This window comes from Pelophylax lessonae (assembly GCF_965119305.1).
Source record: "Pelophylax lessonae genome assembly, chromosome: 8".
NCBI classification, from domain to species: domain Eukaryota; kingdom Metazoa; phylum Chordata; class Amphibia; order Anura; family Ranidae; genus Pelophylax; species Pelophylax lessonae.
The window spans coordinates 267,949,090-267,973,175 of record NC_138775.1 but is presented as its reverse complement, the minus strand read 5'-3'; the positions used below and the strand labels follow the sequence as shown (position 1 = coordinate 267,973,175).

At 43.1% G+C, this 24,086-nt stretch overlaps 1 protein-coding gene across 1 annotated transcript; it reads right to left on the bottom strand.

The window, feature by feature from the left end:
- Nucleotides 1–325: 325 nt before the first annotated feature.
- LOC309562244 (uncharacterized protein) lies at nucleotides 326–1,466 on the bottom strand (the record flags this gene model as incomplete). The annotated part of the gene is made up of 2 exons (XM_082266365.1): nucleotides 326–1,205; nucleotides 1,351–1,466. The coding sequence occupies 2 exons, from the start codon at nucleotides 1,464–1,466 to the stop codon at nucleotides 326–328; spliced, it is 996 nt and encodes a 331-aa protein (XP_082122491.1).
- Between the last annotated feature and the right edge of the window lie 22,620 nt (nucleotides 1,467–24,086).

The window sequence follows — 24,086 nt, the reverse complement described above, 5'->3', positions numbered from 1 at the left end:
CCACCATTTACCCAGTCAAAGCCCACCAGCAGCCAGCAAACGTCAAGCTCTCAGGACTCCTACATGTCCCAAACGTCTGCATCTTCCTCATCAACGCATTTCGGGAATGCTCCAAGTCCCTATTATCAGGACTTATAAGGTTGACTTTGGATTTTGAATTGTCTTTTATTTCATATTAAAATCACAGAGGTTGTTATGTGTGATGCTGTTTAAATAAAAAAAAATTTCTGACAAAGAATTTGTTTTTATTCTTTTATTGAACAAATGGAAACTATTATATTAATGAACAAAAGGAAAATAAGTGCAGTTACAATCTTTAAAAAGATTACATATGGGCATACTGCCATGGAACCTCTCCTTCAGGGGTCATGAAATAATCTGCGAATTTATCTCGTAGAGCAAGAGCTGAATGGTTCGGGCGCAGTCCACCATATTGCACAGAGGGCAAATGTGTTTCATCTTCATCATCCATGCTCAAGCCTTCTTTATCACGTACGATATTGTGCAACACACAACATGCTTTGATCACTTCTTCGGCATTATCCACTTTAAGTTGAATGGCACTATGGAAAATGCGCCACTTGTTTGTTAAGATTCCAAATGTGCACTCAACAAACCTTCTTGCTCTACTCAGTCTGTAGTTAAAAATCCTTTTTTGGCTTGTTAGATTATGTTTGGCGTATGGCCTTAAAAGGTGACGTGAGAGGGCAAATGCTTCATCAGCCACTAAAACGTGAGGTATAGCTGGTCCATTTGTTCCTGGCAGTGGCTTGTCAGCAGGTAGGTTCAGACGTCCATCTAACAGCCTTCTACCCATAGCGGATGTCCTGAAGACACGGGAGTCAGCAGAGCTACCATATGCACCAATGTCCACCATAATAAATTTATAGTTGCTATCACAGATAGCCATCAGCACCAATGAAAAAATTTTTTTGTAATTGAAATAACTGGAGCCTGATCCAGGAGGCATTCTAATCCGCATATGTTTCCCGTCAAGGGCACCAAGGCAGTTGGGAAATTGGGTCTTCATCAGGAATCCCTCAGCTATTTGCAACCACACATTTTCATCAGGGACAGGCATTGCAATCGGTGTTAGCTCCTCCCATATGGCCTTGCAGGTGTCATGAACGATCATTGATATTGTAGAGATCCCCAATAGAAAATAATGGTTCAGACACGTAAATGTCTGCCCGGATGCAAGAAACCTAGGCATAAGGAAATTAGACAAGAATTAACGGAAAAGTACATTTTAGTTGGTAATTTCATGTTATCTGACATTTGCCCCTAGCATATAGCATGACATATAGCATGACAACAGCATATAAAGCATGACAACAGCAGCTGACTTACCTGAGAGTCACTAGCAGACGCTCCGCTGGCGGCACACTGCGTCTCATATTGGTGTCCATCCGCTGAAGACGTGGTAACAATTTCTCCAAGACAAAATCAAATGTCGTTACGTTCATTCTGGTGAAATTGAAAAATTTAACCGGATACCGTCTTAAATCCGCATAGTGTAGGGACAGAAATCCCTCAGAGGGCCTCTTTAGCATCATCGGATGAACCCAATAGGTGCGACGTTTTCGCTGAACAGTCTTCCTCCTCCGGCTCTCCACTCCCCTCACATAATACAGTAGCATAAGACATGTGACATCATTCCAAAATCGGGAAGGGACCATTGCTCGCTTTGATATAAATCACAAGAAATGAGACACAGGAACACACAGGCAGACACACTGTATGCACACTGGGACCACAAAGCAGCATGGGAAACCCAATGCATGCTGGGTTAAGAGCAAAGTGACATGGGAAATTATGAGTCATAAAAAAAAAGGATGAAAAACTGATATGAAACTGATGTAAAACGGATGGAAAATGTATAGAAAAATGATAAAAAAAAGCATGTCAGCGGATGTAAAACGGACGTCGGCGGACAAAAAACGGACATCGGCGGACAAAAAACGGACGTCGGCGGACAAAAAACGGACGTCGGCGGATGGAAAAACGGACGTCCGCGGATGTCAAACTGATGTAAAAATTGTCATCAGTGTCCGTTTCATAACAAAAAAAAAGTGACGGAACTGAAGATAAAAACGGAACGCCCGTGTGAAAGAGCCCTTAATCTTTAAATGTATTATTTATTTTATTTTTTTATATTTATGCTTATATTTATATTTAAACTCCAGGAATTATCTGCAGTGCATACTTGCAGCCTAGCATAATGCAGATCTCATACCTGAGGGAAGCTGAATTCTCTGTAGTAGTCGGTGCTACTACAGTGGTTGCCATAATCTTTCCGGTATTGCGTGGCTTCCCCTCCTCACAATGACCACAGGGGGGTAATACCTTGGCACCGCCACCATTCACAGAACACCTTGTAGTTTTTTTTTCAGTGAATACAAGATATTCTCTGGTTGGAAAAGGTGGAGTTTGTGATGTCACTGTCCCTCCTCTCACTGAATAAAATACAAGGCGTTCTATGGATGGCGGCAGTGCCGAGTGAGGGACCCCCTGTAGGCAGTAAGTATAGGGGATGCCGCTGGGGCAACAACTGGAAGATCTCGACAAGGCCTCAGGGCCCGGCCAGTGCACCATGCACGGCCACTTATTTATTTAATTAATTTTTCTCCCATGTTCGTCATCTTTCACTTTTGTATGTGCTTTTCTCACGGATGGAGGGTGTGAGTCCTCGGGCTTGCCCTGACGTCTAGGGGGAGGATGTGTAACATTCTGGTTCCTTCCTCCCCTGCCTCTGAGGGGGTCTCTCTTTGGGAGACCCCCCCCCGACCAAGTATGCGGTGGTGGCTTTGGCTGCCCAGAAGAACAGGGTCTGCCAGGCCTTCTGGCTAGGCGAGCCATGTAAATCCTTTGTCCCTGTCAGGAGCCTTGCGCCCTGAGGGATCCGGTTAGAAATCCTACTCCTTTGGGGGTTGGACTAAGAGCACACCCTTAATTGCACTTTTTTGTGTTTGTTCACATGCACGTTTTTTGTTCACTTACGGGTTTTTTTCGTTGTAGATTTTGCACCAAAAAAAACTGGAATATCTCGATAATCACTGTAGTAGCACCAACTACTACAGTGATTGTCAGCTTCTCCTCTCCAGCGGCCCATTGGGTACTTGTTTACATAGGCAGACTGCCGTTTTGCCTGCCTCTGGAACGATCGCATGTGGCCAGGGGAAATTGGGTCCGCTGGACCCACTGATTGACTCCCCCTCTCTACAATCAGCGCGCGATTGGGTCTCCAGCGGCGGTGCGCGTGTCACCTAGAGGCTTTGCACAAAATGACGTACAAGTACATGAGATTACGCAATAGAGCTGACCTGCTGCAGTAAATGTACGTTACACCGTCGGCAAGTGGTTAATAAAAAAAATATGTTGTATTTACCTGCTCTGTGCAATTGTTTTGCACAGAGCAGCCCCAATCCTCCTCTTCTGGGGTCCCCCTTCGGCGCTCCAGACCCCTTCTCTTTATCGAGTGCCCCCACGGAAAGCCGCTTTCCATGGGAGCACTAGTGCGGACTCGCTCCCGAGTTCCGCTGCTGCGTCCATTGACACAGACAGTGGGATTTAGCCCCGCCCCCCACTCCCATGTCATTGGATTTGGTTGACAGCAGCAGGAGCCAATGGCTCCTGTTGCTATCGATCTGTCTAATGAGGAGAGAGACACTGGAGCCCCTGCACTCTTGCACATCGCTGGATTAGATTGGGCTCAGGTAAGAAAAAGGGGGGTCTGGGGGAAGCTGCAGCATGGAGGGTTTTTCATTTTAATGCATAGAAAGCATAAGGTGGAAAATCCTGAGGCTTTACAACCACTTTGAAGTAGAAATAAAGGCAAAACTTTTTTTTTCATTTTGGATAGAACAAGGCAGGTTATAACTCTGGTCAGATATTTTCTTTTTTTGTCCTCTGTGTCCCATTGGGGAGATTTCCCTTCACTTCCCTTGACATATGTTCTTCCATTTTGTATGTTCTTACACTCTGTTCTATTACTGCATCCATTTTGAATACACACTTTGTCTAAGATAGTTTTAACTCAATTTCAGACAGATAATATCACACATATTCTACATTTAACACATTTTCTGAATATACACATGCGCTTCCTGTAGACATTGTACCCCTAGTTCCTCTTTTAGAACTTGAGATCAGTATTGCTTAACTTTCATGTTTAACCATTTATTTTCACACATAACCTACCCTAGACACCCCCCCCCCTTTTACTGTGCATCCTGTATTCTTTGTATAAGATCCCTGGGATTAAATAATTATTCTAGGATCATTGATGAGATCATGGAAAATAATTCAGATGATATTAAATTGCTAAATCTTGAACAAAGGGCCATTGGGAAGAAGTTAGAATTACATGATCTAGCTATAGAGAGCATGAGTGCAGCACTGACTGGTCTCTGTGAGCATACTGAAGACTATGAGTGTTGCACTTGGATACACAATACCACTTTGGAAGTGCCAAATTACTATGATATAATTGCCCAACACAGAAAGGAGGTGAATAAATTGCAAGAAGAGGCCCGCAACATTGCTCAAAACTGGGACCCCTTTGCAAGTATGGGGGGCTTTGGGTTTGGATGAATGTTTTCCTGGTTAAAGGACATTGCTATGATGATTATGATGATTTTACTTTTTCTATTATTTTTATATGCATGCTTTAAACTCATTATGTGCTTAATTGCTAAAACCATAAAAAAATCCAGACTCAAGTAGCAGAGGAGGATCTTATGTAAGCTTGTATTTTAAGAGAGATACTGAGACTGTTAACACATTTTTAACAACTGAACAAGGTGTGCTGTTACAACAGACTCAAACCCCTCTTGATTATCAGGAATATATAAAGTTCTATAAAGACAAGCCCCTTTCCAGGGAGACCATGTGTCCTCTGATGACACCATAAACATGATAGGAAAAAATCCTGTAAATAAGATTATGATTATTTAGAGGGGATTGAAGAGGCATGACATTGACATATGTTCTTCCATTTTGTATGTTCTTACACTCTGTTCTATTACTGCATCCATTTTGAATACACACTTTGTCTAAGATAGTTTTAACTCAATTTCAGACAGATAATATCACACATATTCTACATTTAACACATTTTCTGGATATACAGACATTGTAGACATTGTACCCCTAGTTCCTCTTTTAGAACTTGAGATCAGTATTGCTTAACTTTCATGTTTAACCATTTATTTGCACACATAACCTACCCTAGACACCCCCCTTTTACTGTGCATCCTGTATTCTTTGTATAAGATCTCTGGATATGTATTAAACAGACGAGAATTCCTTTGACCTGCACACAGACTACTTGTGTTTATTCCAGTGGCAAAGGACACTCCCGGAGGCTCCGCTCTTACATAGAACAGATTAGACTTAACTATAGTGAGGATGGGATTGACCCAATCACTAACAGGAAGTGAGAGGAAATCCCTGCAAATTAACCAGTTCTGGACCGGAAGGGTTTTCCCCCTTAATGACCAGGCTATTTTTTGCGATACGACACTGCGTTACTTTAACTGAGACACTGTAGCCAAATAAAATTGATGTATTCCCCCCCCCCCCCCCACACAAATAGAGCTTTCTTTTGTTGGTATTTTATCACCTCTGTGATTTTTATTTTTTGAGCTATAAACAAAAAAAGAGCGACAACTCTGAAAAAAAAATGTATTTTCTGCTATATAACATTCCCAATAAAACAAATTTAAAAATCAACATTTTTCATCATTTTAGGCCAATTTGTATTCTGCTACATATTTTTGATAAAAAAAAAAAAATCGCAATAAGCGTATTTTGATTGTCGGTTAAAGTAACCCAGTGCCAAATTGCAAAATAGGGCCTGGTCAGAAAGGGGGTAAAATCTTCTGGTCTTAAAGTGGTTAAAAATGTATCACAAAATTAGCCATATCAATAAAGTGCTTGTGACAAAATGTATGTGAAATGAAATATATATCCCAATAGATAACTAAAACATATACATATACTGTATATATATGTCCAAAAGGTGCTGACGTGCAATTTTCATATATAGTGAATCAATAAAGATAAACATAAAAGTCCATAATCAAGTTCATGTGCAAAAAGTGCAAATAAACAGCAGCAAATGATAGTGATCTGTGTGACGTGATGTACACTCAATTCCAAGGGTGTCACCGATGTGTACAATTTCCCAGAGTGAATCCAACACTAGGTGCAATGGCTGCTCACCCCTATGATGGTAGTATTAAGCGTGGTATGGAGACTTAATCTCCTATGTGGCTCCTACTAGGGTGGCAGGAAGGTGGATGGTTCTAATTAGTCACTCTCCCTCATAGGAATATAATGAAAAGGGGCCTCATGGTGTAGTAGTTTTAAACGTTTATTAAAGAAAATAGTAGTAACTTACATATAAAATGGAACAGTTGCTCTCCGCAATCGTGGTAACAGGTAAAAGACAAACTTCTGGTCACGGTCGTAGATCAGGAAGTGACGTCACCCGACTCCTCCCGACGCGTTGCGTCACACCACCTCTTGACTTTCTCAAGGATATGAGCAAGGGTGACATTCACCTGGTTTTATCCTCCCACAGTAATCATGGGAACCAGAACACCTCGCTCACAAAAGCTAAATCGGCCATATTGATTGCTGGAAACATAGCGGTTTATATGCCAGTCTCATGGGCCACATAATAGATAACTAAGATCCAAATAATTGGTAAATGAATAACGATGGTAAATGTTTCAGCCAAATAACGGGTTGGATCGAATAAAAGTATATGGAGACTGGAAATGGCATAAGATAGTAAAATAATAAGAAGATATAAATGGCCAAACGTACAAAAATAAGGAAATGGATAGCGCGGCTGTCATGGGAACCATGCGTGTGAGGTTACATATTTTATATTCAATAAAAATACACAAATACAAATATGGATCTCACATAAATAAAAACAATATAAATGGCATGAAATACTGGTGATAGTGCACAGATAAAAATATAATCTCACATGAATGAAAGTGATATAAATTATTATAGTTATGAATAATAAGTTATGACTTTAATGGATGACAAGTGATAATTCCATTAAATATAATTCCATTTATCATTGAGTCCGAATGATTATAAACGGGAGTAAATATTTGAATGGGAATAAACAACTATTTATGTATATATATATATATATATATATATATATATATATATATATAAATAAATATACTGTATATATATATATAGAACAAGTGGAAAAAACACAAATAGTATAAATATATATATATATATATATATATATATATATGAAATATAATATAAAAGGAGGAGATAAAAATAAATACGGGTTAAAATACATTAATAATTTGATATAAAACAATTAAGGTCAAACTCAAATATTTAGACTTTGGGGTGTGAGGGTCTGCATATTGAAAATCCAGCGAGACTCAGCTTGGCTGAGGGTTTTAATTGTATTGCTTCCCCTCCAGTGCAATCTATATTTTTCTACACCCCAAAAAAACAATGAGGAGGGGTCCCTTTGGTGAACCTCAGCATAGTATCTGGAAACACTGTGCTTCACAAAGCCTTTTTGTATATTTTGCACATGTTCCCTAAATCATTTCAAGAGGGGCCTTTTTGTTCTTCCCATGTACTGGAAATGGCACGGACACTCCAGCACGTAGACGGCTCCCTCCGTTCTGCATGAAATAAAATCTTTAATTTTAAAATGTTTCCCCATGCTGGTGGATATAAAATCATCTTTTTTCTTTTTATTGAATAATGTGCGTTTACATGCAAAACACTTTTTGCATGGATAAAATTGAATCCCTTCAATGAATCCCTTCAAAGAAGCTAAAATTACTTTTTATGGGTACTTCAACTACAATTTTTTGCCACAATGTCGCGGAGGGTCGGTGCCCTTCTGTATGTGAATCTTGGATGTTGGGGTAAAAACTCAGCAAAACATCTGTATGAGAATCTTGGATGTTGGGGCAAAAACTTAGCAATCAGCAAGCAGAATTTTCCAATGTTTTCTTATAATTGATTCTACTTTTTTATGTTGGACATTAAAATCAAAGATAAGGGAGGGTATTCTCTGTGATGGTTCATTATCTTGCCGCGATTTCCGCACAGCATTTGGGGTGCCATTGCAAATCACGGGCAACGCACAGGCATCCCGCGATTTGCAATGATTTCCGGATCGCGGGCAGAATCGCGGTGATTCTACCCACGATCCGCTACGCCCACATGTGAACGTAGCCTTAAGGTTTCTCCCTGCACTCCTGTCCCTTTTTTGATGGCAATTTCCATAAAAAAACTCTGGTTCTTAGTAATGTACTGACTATACCTAAAGTGATTGTAAACCACTAAAATGTAAAATGAACAAAGCATATACCTCTATACTGTGTACTTGTGTCAATCCAAAGCACTTAGGGCCAGTTCACACCATAGAAATGCAGTCTAGATGCATTCCAGATGCTTTTCTGCATGTGCGTTCCAGATGCAATCCGTGCATTTTTCCCCCACTTTTTTCTCGACCTTAACCTCCCTGGCGTTCTGATTATGTCAGGATTTCTGTGCTAATAGCGGTACATTGTTTTGCATGAAAATCTGTTGTTTTATATTTTAAAACTCACCTTCCCCTGCAATCCCCCGCCATCCTCCCGCCGTCCTCCCGCCGTCCTCCCGCCGTCCTCCCGCCGTCCTCCCGCTGTGTGCTCGGCCGATGCCGGCACCTGTCTTCTGGTTCCCTTCCCTGCAAGCGTTGCGACGCAAGGGGGTGGACCTGGCGGCAATTTCAAAAGTGTAAATACACCAAATGGCATGATAGAAAGCTGTGATCCTAACAAATTACACTGTATCATGCCATTTCACCACAGGATTCCACCTGGTGACTTTTCCAGTGCCCTGCCTGTGCTTTTCCAGTTCTTTGTGCCTGGAAAATAGAGAACGACCATGGCGTCCAAAAAGTATTCTTTTTGCGAAAAAGCGTTTTTATACGAACTGGAAAACAGCGACAGCGAAACTGAGTCACTTGAAGAACTGAGCGATAACGATTCGTGGGAAAATTTGTCATCAGGTACGGAAAGAGACGACAGCGACGATTCTGATGTCTCTGGCACATCGCTCTGTGGGAAATTCTGAAGAATCATTTGATATTCTTCCCAAATTCCACATCTATTTGCCAGAAAGAGACATCAAGTTATAGTGAATAGATCAACATATAAAAAGAAATCTGTATATATGGTCAGGAAACCAACTGTGTGTCAGAGACTCCAAGAGATCCTAAATGGATTACAGCCATGGTTCCCAAAACCGCACAAGGGATAAAGGAGCAAATAGGCAACAGGGTCTCAATTTCTGGAATTAGACCATACTTGAGGTGATTGTAGCCGTATTAGTGAACTTGCGACAGAGACAATTGAGTACTGTCCATGATACTTTTTTTATTTGCACTAACAAACAATTTTTCAGTACAAGCTTTCGGGGTATGTCCCATCCTTCAAGATTCAAGCAGTACTCTCGTGTATGTTAGTGCAAATAAAAAAAGTATCATGGACAGTACTCAATTGTCTCTGTAATTAGACCACATAGCGGAAGTGAGTCTTGCCCTAGTAGGGAAAGACTGTGAACAAATATATATGTTGATCTATTCACTATAACTGTGTAAAGTGGACTTCTACCCCCAGAAGAAGACTTCAGTGTCCACTACTTTCCACATCTGTATTTGTATCTATGTCAGGGGCCTTCCCATGTATATACATTAATGTCCTCTTGTATGCTTTCATGGTTTTTCATCTTACCCAACAATGATCTTTCATTGATGTATTTTACTGCATTTTGTATGAATACAAATCTTTTTTAGAATATTAATTTCCAATATTTGCATTTCTATTCTCCATTACATTTTTATTTAGATGGTATTGCATAGTCCCAATTCCCCCTTTGTCACTCTGTGGACTTTTCACAAGGGCAAATTATTCTTATAGCATTTACTTCCTGGAATCCATCTGCTCTTAGCTAAAGCATGCAGGCAGGAAGGTGAAAACCCCTCCTCATTTCCTGAAGACTCCTGGGATATATGACATAATTTGCCAAGGCAAGAAACCAGGAAGTAACTGAAAAAAAGGTAAAAAAAAAAATTAAAGCAAGAAAATATGATATACTTTCCTATATACTGTATTTAATAATGCTAATATCATGAAGATTAAAAATAATCAATGTTGATTGCGAAGTTCGACTTTAATACTCTCTTGCTACTTGGCCTCACTTTAGACGTGCTTGTAGCCACCCTGCCATAAGCAGCAATCTCTCTTTAAATCTAGATTTGCTAGGCTGTAGTCAGCTTCAGCCTTATTCCTAGTTCAGCTTTCTTGGTTATTTCCTAAGCTCTGGTTATTGTTTGCTTCTGCCTGTTTCTGGGAGGGTCCCTGACAATTATGTGGGAGGCTGCAAAAGTCAGAGTTGTGAATATTTATATCTACCTGGTCAACCAATCTTGCTAGTGGTGCAGGATGGGAGGGGGTATGAAAATTCTGGGGTGACGTTGGGAATACAGTCTTCCTCTAGGCCTCTTGTCTGAGAGGTGAAATGCAGTTCTATGCCTGCAGCCCAAGGAGTGTGGCCATGTGATTGGACTGAGGCCTAACTCTGAGGCGTAACTCTGAGGCCTAGTATGTCAATTAAAGCAGAGCTAGCCCCAAAAGGGGAAACACCACTTGTTTGCCTCCCCCCCCCCCTCTGCTACCACATTTGGCACCTTTCGGGGGGGTAACTGGTTTTGAAGTTTGCACCCCCCCCCTCCTCCTTCCCCCGTCGCCGGGCCAGTCACAAAGCGCAGCACGCTTTGCACATGCGCAGTAGGGAACCAGCTGTGAAGCCGCAAAGCTTCAATCAGCACCCAAGAGCTGATTGAAAAATCGGGTGGATTTGTGGACAGGTAAGTGTTCTAATATAAAAAGTCAGCAGCTACAGTATTTGTAGCTGCTGACTTTTAATTTTTTTTCTGAAGGAGCCTGGAGCTTCACTTTAAGGGGATTGAAGTACCATGGAAGAACTTCAACCTAGAAGCTGGGCAGAAACTTGTGCAGTGGCCTCTCCCCATGGAGTCAGTAGCTGAACCATTCCAGGCTATAAGTATTTTTGTCCCTCTACTGGAGTCTGCCAAGTCCATAGGTGTCCTGAACCCTAATCCTTTCCTCCAGGAGTTTGGGGGGGAGTCAATAAACTCAGTGTTTTTTCTGAAAAGTGGCTGGTGCCCATCTGTTCACATTGCTCCACTACCTGCCAAGAACTAGACCCTGAGGTGAAATGTTGGCACACCCTGCCTTGAAGGTTCCTCGTTTGTCTTTGGAGGTCAGGGGGCTGCCACATTCTGTACCTACAGATCAATTACAGCATTGCAACTATCTTACTCTCTCCATTATCACCATCCTTCCCTCCCTTCCTCTTTTTTCTTCCCCCACCCTCCCTCACTTTCTTTCCACCTTCCTTCCTTCCCTCCCTTTTCTACCCATCTTACTGTGCCAATCATCGTACCCTCCTTATTTATTTTCTTTCTTCTTCCTTTCGTCTCACCTCACTTTATATATCGTTGTTATCCTTCCTTCCCTATTATCGCCCACCTTCCTTTTTTCCCTTTCTAACACCTACCTCTCTTATTTCCTTCCTTCTTTCTTACTTCCCCTTTCCTTACAACTCCTCCCTTTTTTCCTTTCTTCCTCACTTTCCTTCCATCTTCCTTCCTTCCATTATCCTCCTTCTTTCCTTCCCTACACCTACCTTCTTTCCTGTATTCCTTCTGCCTTTCTTCTTTCCCGTTACCTACCTTCCATCCTTACCCCCCCCCCCCCCCACACTGTATTTGCCTTCACTTTACCTGCCTTCCATCCCTTCCCCTCCTTTCCTGTGTTTCTTTCTTTCCTTCTAATTTCTTTTTCTATTATTCCTCCCATCCTTCCTCCAAAAAATTCTTCCCCTCATTCCTCCAGCTCTTCCATCCATCCATCCATCCATCCATCCATCCATCCATCCATCCTTTTCTCCTTCCACCTGTCTTTCCTCTTTTCCTTCTTCGTCATTCTAATTCCATTAATCCTTTCTTCCCTTCCATCCTCTCTTCTATCCATCCATAAATCCATCCATCCCTCCCCCTGACTGTTCTCCTTTTTTTCCTCTCTATTCTTCTTCCATTATTTCTCCCATCATTGCTTCCCTTCCATTCTTTCTTACATCTGTACTTTCCTCTCTCCATCCCTCCCTCACTCCCCCTGTCTCCCCCCCCCCTCCTTCTGCTCTATTCTTCTTCCATTATTCCTCCTATCTTTCCTTCCATTCTATCCTCTCTTCCATACATCCATCCTTAGTTCAACCCTCGTCTTTTCTCATTACTTTCTTATCCATTCTTCTACCATTATTCCTCCCATTCCATATATCCCCCAACTTTCCTCCTTTTTATTCCTCCCTCTCCATTCCTCTTCCCATCCTTCCTTCCATTTCATCCTTTCCTCAACCCCCATCTTTCCTCCTTTCATTTCTCTCCATTCTTTCATCATTATTCCTCCCATCCTTTCTTATATTATATCCTCTCTTCAATCCATTCATTTATTCCCCCATCTTTCCTCTTTTCTTCCTTCCTCCCCATTCTTCTTCCAATCCATCCTTCCATTCCATCCATCCATGCATCCATCTGCCCCTCTTTCCTCCTTTATTTCCTTCCTCTCCATTCTTCCTCTCCCTTCTTCTTCCAATCCTTCCTTCCATTCCACCCTCCGTTCCTTCCATCCATCCCTCCCACCATCCACCCCTCTTTCCTCCTTTCTTTCCTTCCTCTCCATTCTTTTTCCAATCTTTCCTTCCATTCCACCCTCTCTTCCTTCCATCCATCCATCCCTCCAACCATCTGCCCCTCTTTCCTCCTTTTTTTACTTCCTCTCCATTCTCCTTACCATCCTTCTATCCTTTCTTCCATCTATCCATTTTCCCTTCCTCTCCATTCTTCTTCCAATCCATTCTCTTTTCCATCCATTCATCCGCCCCTCTTTCCTCCTTTCTTTCCTTCCTCTCCATTCTTCTTCCAATCCTTCCTTCCATTCCATCCTCTCTTCCTTCCATCCATCCATCCATCCATCCATCCATCCCTCCCTTCCACCATCCGCCCCTCTTTCCTCCTTTATTTCCTTCCTCTCCATTCTCCTTACCATCCTTCTATCCTCTCTTTCATCCATCCATCCATCCTTCCATCCCTCCCTCCCTCCCTCCCTCCCTCCCTCCCTCCCTCCCTCCCTCCCACCATCCGCCCCTCTTTCCTCCTTTCTTTCCTTCCTCTCCATTCTCCTTACCATCCTTCTATCCTCTCTTCCATCCATCCCTCCCTTCCACCATCCGCCCCTCTTTCCTCCTTTATTTCCTTCCTCTCCATTCTCCTTACCATCCTTCTATCCTCTCTTCCATCCATCCATCCATCCATCCATCCATCCATCCATCCATCCTTCCATCCCTCCCACCATGTGCCCCTCTTTCCTCCTTTCTTTCCTTCCTCTCCATTCTCCTTACTATTCTTCTATCCTCTCTTCCATCCATCCATCCTTCCATCCCTCCCTCCCCAGTCTATGTGTGTCTGGCTCAGTCCCTGCTGCATTGCTGTCAGTCTTCACGTTCTCTCCCTGTCAAACAATCTATTATCCTGTTATTCCTTCCTGCACTCTTCCTATTATCATTCCTTTGCCTGTCAAGCGCTTTCCCTCTGCCATATCTTCTACGCAGGTTTATGCAGAGATTAGTGGAACGATTGCTTGGAATTAATCCGTAGAACTATTGTTTCCTCCTGGGGTCCGGGGTGGAGAGATTCTGGGTAATAATAACAGCCGGCTCCGGTTATTTACCTCTACAATACCGAAAATAAACCAAACTGATTCTAAAAACTGTTATCTGGGCATTTCGGTAATCTGCATTATTTCATACAAGGAACAGCCGCCTGAGCTGTGCTGAATGGAGGTTTTATAGGACACATCTGGGGAATAAGTCATTGTTAACGGAGGGACTCACATCTTGAAAAACCAAACTCCATCCAAAATTGACTTGATAGAAACATGGTAGGTGCCATTGTCTGGGTGTCGCCTCCAGGTTGTCATCTAGTGAGTTGATGACCTTGAAATATACAGGATAGGACTTCACTGGCCACATGCTGGTGTCTGTCCCTCTCCTCTAAATAATTCAATCAAGAAGGACAGATCCTGCACATGCTGATATACAACAAGTACAAAGAGGAGTACTTCACCAGCCCATGGCGCTGTCCATGTATTCACCTCCTTTGTTTGTATGTTTTATAGCTGAAATGTCCTGGTTGCTGCTGCTCCTCTCTCACTCCACTGGGGGGGGGGCGGATCAAAACAATTCAAATCTGTAAAGAAAAGCGCACGCAACCTCGGGCAATAACGCTTTAATAAAGGACAACAACACAGTACATTGGAATTGCACTCACACTTTTCCTTTAAGACAATCGCTTTACAGCATTCCAACAGGAGCTACTCACTCCTCCCGTCCCTCCAGATGGTGACTCTGCGGTCTCCTCATTCGCGGCTGCCGCCGCTGTTTCCCCGCTCTCCTTCACTCCCTGTGTTGCCTGGTCACCGGATGCCGGTTCTAGTGCGCCTGCGCACTATACCAACGTAATCTACGGCGCCTCAGGAGAGCCTCAGCCAAAGCCGGAGCCACAAGTTGTACGGAGCTGCGAGGTGGGAGATTCAAGACACGGGTGCACTGCCTCTGCTGTTACTACGGACAACGCGTTTCGGAGGCGGAGCCTCCTTCCTCAGGTCCCACCCAACGTAATCTACGGCGCCTCAGGAGAGCCTCAGCCAAAGCCGGAGCCACAAGTTGTACGGAGCTGCGAGGTGGGAGATTCAAGACACGGGTGCACTTCCTCTGCTGTTACTACGGACAACGCGTTTCGGAGGCGGAGCCTCCTTCCTCAGGTCCCACCTGACCTGAGGAAGGAGGCTCCGCCTCCGAAACGCGTTGTCCGTAGTAACAGCAGAGGCAGTGCACCCGTGTGCGTGTACGTTGGTATAGTGCGCAGGCGCACTAGAACCGGCATCCGGTGACCAGGCAACACAGGAAGTGAAGGAGAGCGGGGAAACAGCGGCGGCAGCCGCGAATGAGGAGACCGCAGAGTCACCATCTGGAGGGACGGGAGGAGCGAGTAGCTCCTGTTGGAATGCTGTAAAGCGATTGTCTTAAAGGAAAAGTGTGAGTGCAATTCCAATGTACTGTGTTGTTGTCCTTTATTAAAGCGTTATTGCCCGAGGTTGCGTGCGCTTTTCTTTACAGATTTGAATTGTCTAAATAATTCAAAATGTTTATTTGAAGGCTATATTCTGTTATAGGAGATCAATATTTATGAAGACCAGTATAACAGGATAATGCAAGTCATTAACCACTTCAGCCCCGGAAGGTTTTACCCCCCTTAACCTCCCTGGCGGTATGATTCTTTCGGATTTTAGGTACTGAAAGCGGTAGAATTATTTTGCATGTAATTCTTAAGAATGAGCAGCCCAAACCAACTATTTACATATGATTTTTTTTTTACTGTGCGTTCTTCTTTATAACATCTCGGGTATGATAAAGTTTGAAACAAAAAAATCATAAATTATAATATAATAAAAAAACTATAAATAATTCATAGTATTTATGTATATATATATGTATATATACACGTACGTACGTACAGACGTGTATATATACATATATATATATATATATATATATATATATATATAAGTACAGTGAAACTGCGGGAAAGGGCACTGGGGGGGGGGGGGCAAACTAATGCGAATTTATTTTATTTTGCATTGTATCAGTGTGTTTGGTGTGTTTTACATTTGAATTTGTCGCCGGTTACACCCCCCTGTGAACGTCACGTCGCAGGAGACGGAAGCTGGGGCTCACAGAGGCAAAAAATCTAAAAACCACAGAGGTGATCAAATACCACCAAAAGAAATCTCTATTTGTGGGGAAAAAAAGGACATCAATTGTGTTTAGGTACACTAAACATAAACTAAAATAACGCAGTGCCGAATCGCAAAAAATGGCCTGGTTATTAAGGGGGTAAAACCTTCCGGGGCTGAAGTTGGTAAGACCACCGATGTCTCACTTGCCTTCCATTGAAGCTAATAGAGTTCTGATTGTGTTCTATTAGTTTCTTCTCTGGCCACAAGGATCAGGGAAAGTGACAACAGAGACCAGGAGTGATGTTTTGCACAGGTTTATTTTAGCTAGTGACTGGATGTTGGCTGATCTCACTCCCCTCCACCCAGGGACACTTGCTAGGAGGGTCCTGGGCCCGCAGGGTAGACAGCAGACCCCAGGAGGCATGGTGGGGGAGGAGCTGTGCCCATCATTAAAAAGAGGGGATGTCATCGTTGTGCTGCAGGTAGGAGGAAGCATTACTTCCCCAGTAATCTAAATGAGCATCCTAACTGGAGCAAGCCAGAAATACCATTCTTTGTCTTTATTCTGACCTTTGCCATGTTTAAAATTCTTACTATTTGGAGTCTTTCCTATAGATATTCCAGAGAACATGTCATTGTATTGTCTGTTCTCTTGGGTCTCAAAGGAAGCCTGAACTGAGATAAGCATGAAGACCGCCGCTTCTGACCTGATTTTGAAAATTCTAGTTGCCTGGCCACCTCTTTTAGGCCCCTTTCACATGGGCGGTGCGCCCGACGGAGTCCGTTCTGCTTAGCGGGGAATCGATCCGACGATCCCCGCTGAGCAGGCGGATGACAGCTCCATCTCCGCTCTGCGTGCAGAGACAGAGCTGTCAGATCCCCGCTCTCCTCTATGGGGGAATTGGATGAGAACGGACCGCCTGTCCATTCTCATCCGATCCCATCTGATCCGCTCCTCCAGACGGATGGAAAATAGGGTTTCCATCTGTCCGGATTTCACGGACAGGATCGGAATCGGATTGCAGGGGGTGTCACCCACTGCCCCATAGGGATGCATGGAGCATCCGATCAGGTCTGCAGATCACGATTTCATAGGTAACACTGTGGGCCAGACAGCACTGGCTATGTGCAGCTGATCAGTTTAACCACTTCAATACCGGGCACCTTCCCTTCCTTTCCGCCAAGGCTAATTTTCAGCTTTCAGTGCTGTCGCATTTTGAATGGCAATTGCGCGGTCAGGCTACACTGTACCCATATCTATTTTTTTGCATTTTTTTAGATAGATAAGAATTGCTTTCTTTTGGTGGTATTTAATCACCACTGGGCTTTTATGTTTTGCTAAACAAACAAAAAAAAAAAAGACCATAAATGTAGTTTCTGTTATAAAATTTTCCAAATAAGTCATTTTTTTCCTTCACTGATGTGTGCTGATGATGCTGCACTGATGGACACTGATGAGGAGGCACTGATGGACACTGATAAGGCAACACTGATGAGGCAACACTGATGGACACTGATAAGGCAGCACTGATGGACACTGATAAGGCAGCACTGATGGACACTGATGAGGCAGCACTGATGGACACTGATGAGGCAACACTGATGGACACTGATGAGGCAACACTGATGGACACTGATAAGGCAGCACTGATGTACACTGATAAGGCAGCACTGATGGACACTAATGAGGCAGCGCTGATGGACACTGATAAGGCAGCACTGATGGACACTGATGAGGCAGCACTCATGGACACTGATGAGGCAACACTGATGGACACTGATAAGGCAGCACTGATGGACACTGATAAGGCAGCACTGATAGACACTGATGAGGCAGCACTGATGGACACTAATAGGGCAGCACTGATGGACACTGATAAGGCAACACTGATGGACACTGATAAGGCAACACTGATGGACACTGATAAGGCAGCACTGATGGACACTGAGGAGGCAGCACTGATGGACACTAATAGGGCAGCACTGATGGACACTGATAAGGCAACACTGATGGACACTGATGAGGCAGCACTGATGGACACTGATAAGGCAACACTGATGGACACTGATAAGGCAGCACTGATGAAGCTGCACTGATATGCGGCACTGGTAGGCACTGATAGGCAGCACTTATGGACACTGATGAGGCAGCACTGATGGACACTGATAGGCAGCACTGATGAAGCTGCACTGATATGTGGCACTGGTAGGCACTGATAGGCAGCACTGATGGGCACTAATAGGCAGCACTGAAGGCACCACTGATGAACACTGATAGGTGGCACTGATGAGGAGGCACTGATAATCAGGACACTGATGTATTTAACCACTTAAGCCCCGGAGGATTTGGCTGCTAAACGACCAGGGGGTATTTTGCGATTCGGCACTGCGTGACTTTAACGGACAATTGCGCGGTTGTGCGACACTGTACCTAAACGAATTTGATGTCCTTTTTTTCCCACAAACAGAGCTTTCTTTTGGTGGTATTTGATCACCTGTGCGATTTTTTGATCATGCGCTATAAACAAAAAAAGAGCGTAAATTTTGCAAAAATAGCAATATTTTTCACTTTTTTTATATGAAATTCCCCCCCAAAAAAATGTAAAAATCAAAATTTTTTAACATTTTCGGCCAATTTGTTTTCTGCTACCTATGTTTGGTAAAAAAAATCGCAAAAAGAGTATTTTGATTGGTTTGCGCAAAAGTTATCGCGTTTACTAACAAAGGGAAAGATTTTTGTCATTTTTGTTGTTTTTTTTTTTAACGCGTAATGGCGGCGATCTGCGATTTTTTTTTGCGGTACTGCGACATTGCGGCGGACAGATCGGACCCTTGACTGACATTTTTGACACTTTTGGGGTTACCAGTGACATTACTACAGTAATCAGTGCTATAAATATGCACTGTTACTGTAAAAATACACTGGCAGTGAAGGGGTTAACTTTATTTGAGAGGGAGGGGCTGTGTGTGTCCCTAGGGGCGTGCTTTCTACTGTGATTGGCTGTGGCTTCAGCTGTATGAACGGTGATCAACGGTTCTACATAGTAGAACCGTATGATCATCTCTCATACAGAGGGGAGAATGACAGGTGGCTTGTTTACACAAGCCGCCTGCCTTTCTCCCTCTCCCCCGCCGATCGCAGAGTGGCCGGCGGACATCGGGTCCGCCGGTCACATGCGCGGGGGGGTCCGTGACCACGCGGGAGCGGGAGCGCGCCTCCGGGGGCGCGCGCTCGCTCCCTAGACCCTCACAAGCAAGCGACGTAGACCTACGTCAGTTTGCCTGTGAGGGGCTGACCGCCGACGTAGATAGTCGTGCGGCGGTCGGCAAGTGGTTAAATAACATTTGCTTGTCCTGGAGTTCAGCTTTAAATATAATATAGAACTTGCACAGCATTTTATTATAAACATGATGAAAATATGAGCACTGAAGTGTAAGAAATGTAATATGAGGACACTGACCATCAACCCAGCTGCTGTTATTTCGGGGTAATAAACAATGTTGTGTATAAACAATGTCATACAGTGTCAAAAGGAGAAATGTGAAAACTTGTAAATTAATACAACATCAAAGCGACATCTGGCCCCAAGAGAAATCCAGCCTGTAAACAGAGCAGACATTTGATCTTCACTAATAGATTTACTACTTACAAGCCCAACTGGTTAAAAAGCAACATAATCGTTATTACAATTAAAGTGGTATTAAACCAAAAAGCAAACATTTATTACCAATTCTTAGATGTGATGGCTGCATTAGTTTCCTTTTTTAGACTTTCTTTCTTCTAGTTTCATCTGGTAATCCAGCCAAAAAGGCTGTTGTTTTTTCAAAAGCACAAGCTCTCAAGCAGAATGTATCAGTTTGCAAGAATGAGACAAACCACTTAACACTGACTTGGGTGATAAAAATGATCCGATTTTAGGTTTTCATGCAAAATCTTTATCCCAAAAGGAAAAAAAAAAAAAAACACATTTGCTGTGAGACGTCTCCCATACTTGTGCGACTTGTGCTGCGACATGGGACTGCAAAGTCGCATGACAAATTGTACCCCATGATTTCCAATGAGCACAGTTCATATCTGTGCGACTTTAGGTCGCAGCGACTTAAAAGTAGTTTCAGCACTACTTAAGCCTAGTACACAGGCAACGATTATCGGCCAACCGATCGTCCGTCTTTTGTCCAGAGTTGTGTTTTGTTGGTTGGAATGTGCCTAGACTGCACACGAATTTTCTCGGCCAACAAAATTCTACTTCAGAAGTGATGTCATGTGTTGGTTGCTTTCTTTGTGTTCTTTCTTCTCTGAGCATGCCCAGACTTGCTCATTAGATTTTTCCCTGTCGAAATCTGTACTGACTGCACGAAAATCGGCCGTTGGGTTGACGGCCAACAAAAATTTTATAGCCTGCACACCAGATTTTTTCAGTCGAAAAGTCGGAGTCGGTTGTCGGAAGCATCATACTAACAAGCCAAAAATCGGCAGATCGGTCGTCGGACGAAAATTCCCTGCCGATTTTCGACGCGTGTGTACGAGGCTTAAGGTCTGACTTTGATGCAACTTGAGGTCCATAGATCTCAAGATTGCACAGGCATTGCTTCAAGTCCAAAGTCGCGTCAAAGTTGCTGCAACAAAATTGCGAAAAGTGTGAAAGGGGCCTAACTGTTTATAAAGTGTGAGATGGAGTTTGGCTTCAATTTGTTAGTATATTTAAATCTGCTAATTCATTTACCCCCAACCCCCCCTCTCTCCCCACAGACTGACAATGCTGCTGCCCAAAGGTGCCCCCTGTGCTCCTTCATCCAGAGTGGGGGCGCTCTAATACAGGAGGCGTGTTACTGGCCAGACAACCAGGTGAAAACAGAAAGAAAAAGCCAAGGAAAAGAAAACAAATGCAGCTACCACATCTAATGATTGGTAAGCTGCACTATATTCCATTTTTAGTTTTGGGTTTAACCACTTGCCGACCAGGCCATGTTCTGACATTTGTTGTTTACAAGTAAAAATCAGTATTTTTTTGCTAGAAAATTACTGATACCCCCAAACACCTATTTATATATCTATATGCATATGTGTGTGTGTATGTATGTATATATATATATATATATATATATAGTATCTCACAAAAGTGAGTACACCCCTCTCATTTTTTAAATATGTTATTATATCTTTTCATGTGACAACACTGAAGAAATGACACTTTGCTACAATGTAAAGTAGTGAGTGTACAGCTTGTATAACAGTGTCAATTTGCTGTTCTCTCAAAACTGCGTACACCCCTAAGTTAAAATGTCCAAGTTGGGCCCAATTAGCCATTTTCCCTCCCCGGTGACATGTGACTTGTTAGTGTTACAAGGTCTCAGGTTTGAATGGGGAGCAGGTGGGTTAAATTTGGTGTTATCACTCTCACTCTCTCATACTGGTCGGTCACTGGAAGTTCAACATGGCACCTCATGGTAAAAAACTTTCTGAGGATCTGAAAAAAAGAATTGTTGCTCTACACAAAGATAGCCTAGGCTATAAGAAGAATGCCAAGACCCTGAAACTGAGCTGCAGCACGGTGTCCAAGACCATACAGCGGTTTAACAGGACAGGTTCCACTCAGAACAGGCCTCGCCATGGTCGACCAAAGAGGTTGAGTGCACGTACTCAGCATCATATCCAGAGATTGTCTTTGGGAAACAGACATATGAGTGCTGCCAGCATTGCTGCAGAGGTTGAAGGGGTGGGGGGGGTCAGCCTGTCAGTGCTCAGACCATACGCCGCACACTGCATCAAATTGGTCTGCATGGCCGTCGTCCCAGAAGGAAGCCTCTTCTAAAGATGATGCACAAGAAAGCCTGCAAACAGTTTGCTGAAGACAAGCAGACTAAGGACATGGATTACTGGAACTATGTCCTGTGGTCTAATGAGACCAAGATAAACTTATTTGGTTCAGATGGTGTCAAGTGCGGGTGGCGGCAACCAGGTGAGGAGTACAAAGACAAGTGTGTCTTGCCTACAGTCAAGCATGGTGCTGGGAGTGTCATGGTCTGGGGCTGCCTGAGTGCTGCCGGCACTGGAGAGCTACAGTTCATTGAGGGAACCATGAATGCCAACATGTACTGTGACATACTGAAGCAGAGCATGATCCCCTTCCTTCAGAGACTGGGCTGCAGAGCAGTATTCCAACATGATAACGACCCCAAACACACCTCCAAGATGACCACTGCCTTGCTAAAGAAGCTGAGGGTAAAGGTGATTGACTGGCCAAGCATGTCTCCAGACCTAAACCCTATTGACCATCTGTGGGGCATCCTCAAATGGAAGGTGGAGGAGCGCAAGGTCTCTAACATCCTCCAGCTCTGTGATGTCATGGAGGAGTGGAAGAGGATTCCTGTGACAACCTGTGAAGCTCTGGTGAACTCCATACCCAATTGGGTCAAGGCAGTGCTGGAAAATAATGATGGCCACACAAAATATTGACACTTTGGGCCCAATCTGGACATTTCCCCTTAGGGGTGTACTCACTTTTGTTGCCAGCAGTTTAGGCATTAATGGCTGTGTGTTGAGGTATTTTGAGGGGACAGCAAATTTACACTGTTATACAAGCTGTACACTCACTACTTTACATTGTAGCAAAGTGTCATTTCTTCAGAGTTGTCACATGAAAAGATAGAATAAAATATTTACAAAAATGTGAGGGGTGTACTCACTTTTGTGAGATACTGTATATCTAATATAATAATATATATTTGTAGCTGCTGACTTTTAATTTTTTCATGGGGGGAAAAACTCCTCTTTAAGTGCACAGTTGGGAGACAGGGGTAGATTGTCACCCTTATTGGGGACAGCAGATGTTCAGTACAGATGCTAACTGTACTGTCTAGCACAGAAATAGCCACAAGAGGGAGACATTTGTATGAATTATGATCTGGCAAGCACCCCCCCCCCCCCCAAAGACAATTATTGTTGGGGTGTTTTCCATTTTTGTACTCTATGAAACAATATTCATCTCTGATCTTATATCCAGGATTCTTCTCCTCTCACATTCTCAGGTTGCCATTGAGCCGCCGCTCTGATTGTTCTGGTTGTATGTTCAGCGGTTATGAAGCGTCTTACCCTTCCACTCGGTTATTGAAGAGACCCCCTAGGAGTCTTCCCGGCTCCATTATCTGGGCTCAGGTACACGCACTGACTGACATTATCAAATCCGTGTAAACAGCACCTGGTGTATCCTCAGTAAACAAGAAACATGATTATCTTGAAAGAATAAAATATACAGAAATCTCAGAAATGACATTTCTAGGGAAGAATAGAGAGCTCAGAAATGAAATATCCTGCCAGTCAATAGATATTACCGGGTTTCCTCCTGCCTGGAAGGAGTATTTATTACGAATATCTGACCCCTTTTCTTCAATTAAATACATTCTGTGTGGCTCGGCGTCTAACGGCGCTGCGGGTTTTACTGCCGGAAGAGAATTAATAGTGTAAATCTACTAGGAAACCGCAGATGTAGGAGATGTAAATGCTAACTTACATGGCTGAGAGATCTATACTCAGACAGAAAAGTTAACAAAAACAAAAAAAAAAAATACAAAAACATATCAATTAAAATAAAAAAAAAAAAGAGGGCAGACTTGTAGGAACACTTGGTAAATCCACTATGAAACCACAGATTTAGGAGAAGATGTAAATGCCAACTTACACAACATTTAGAGATCTATACGCAGACAAAAAATTTAACAAAAAGACAACAAACAAACAAAACAATACAAAAAACATAAATAATAATAAAAAAAACAACAGGGCAGACTTGTTGGAACACTTGGTAAATCCACAATGAAACCAAAGATTTAGGAGAAGATGAAATGCTAACTTACACGAGATCTATACGCAGACAAAAAAGTTAACAAAAAAAACAAAAAACAAACAAACAAAACAATACAAAAACATAAATTTAAAGCGGAGTTCCGGGCACAGATGTCATTTTTCAATAAGCATACCCCCGGGACAGTCAGGGCTAGCACATTCCACAATGGCTAGCCTCTGATCTGTCCCGGTTCGCACTTACCTGCAAGAAGAAATACTTACTTATAAAATTTCTTCCACAGCGTTTCCATCTCTCTTGTGGGCAGCTGAAGCCGGCGCGGTCCTCTTCTGCGTCTTCTTCCGCG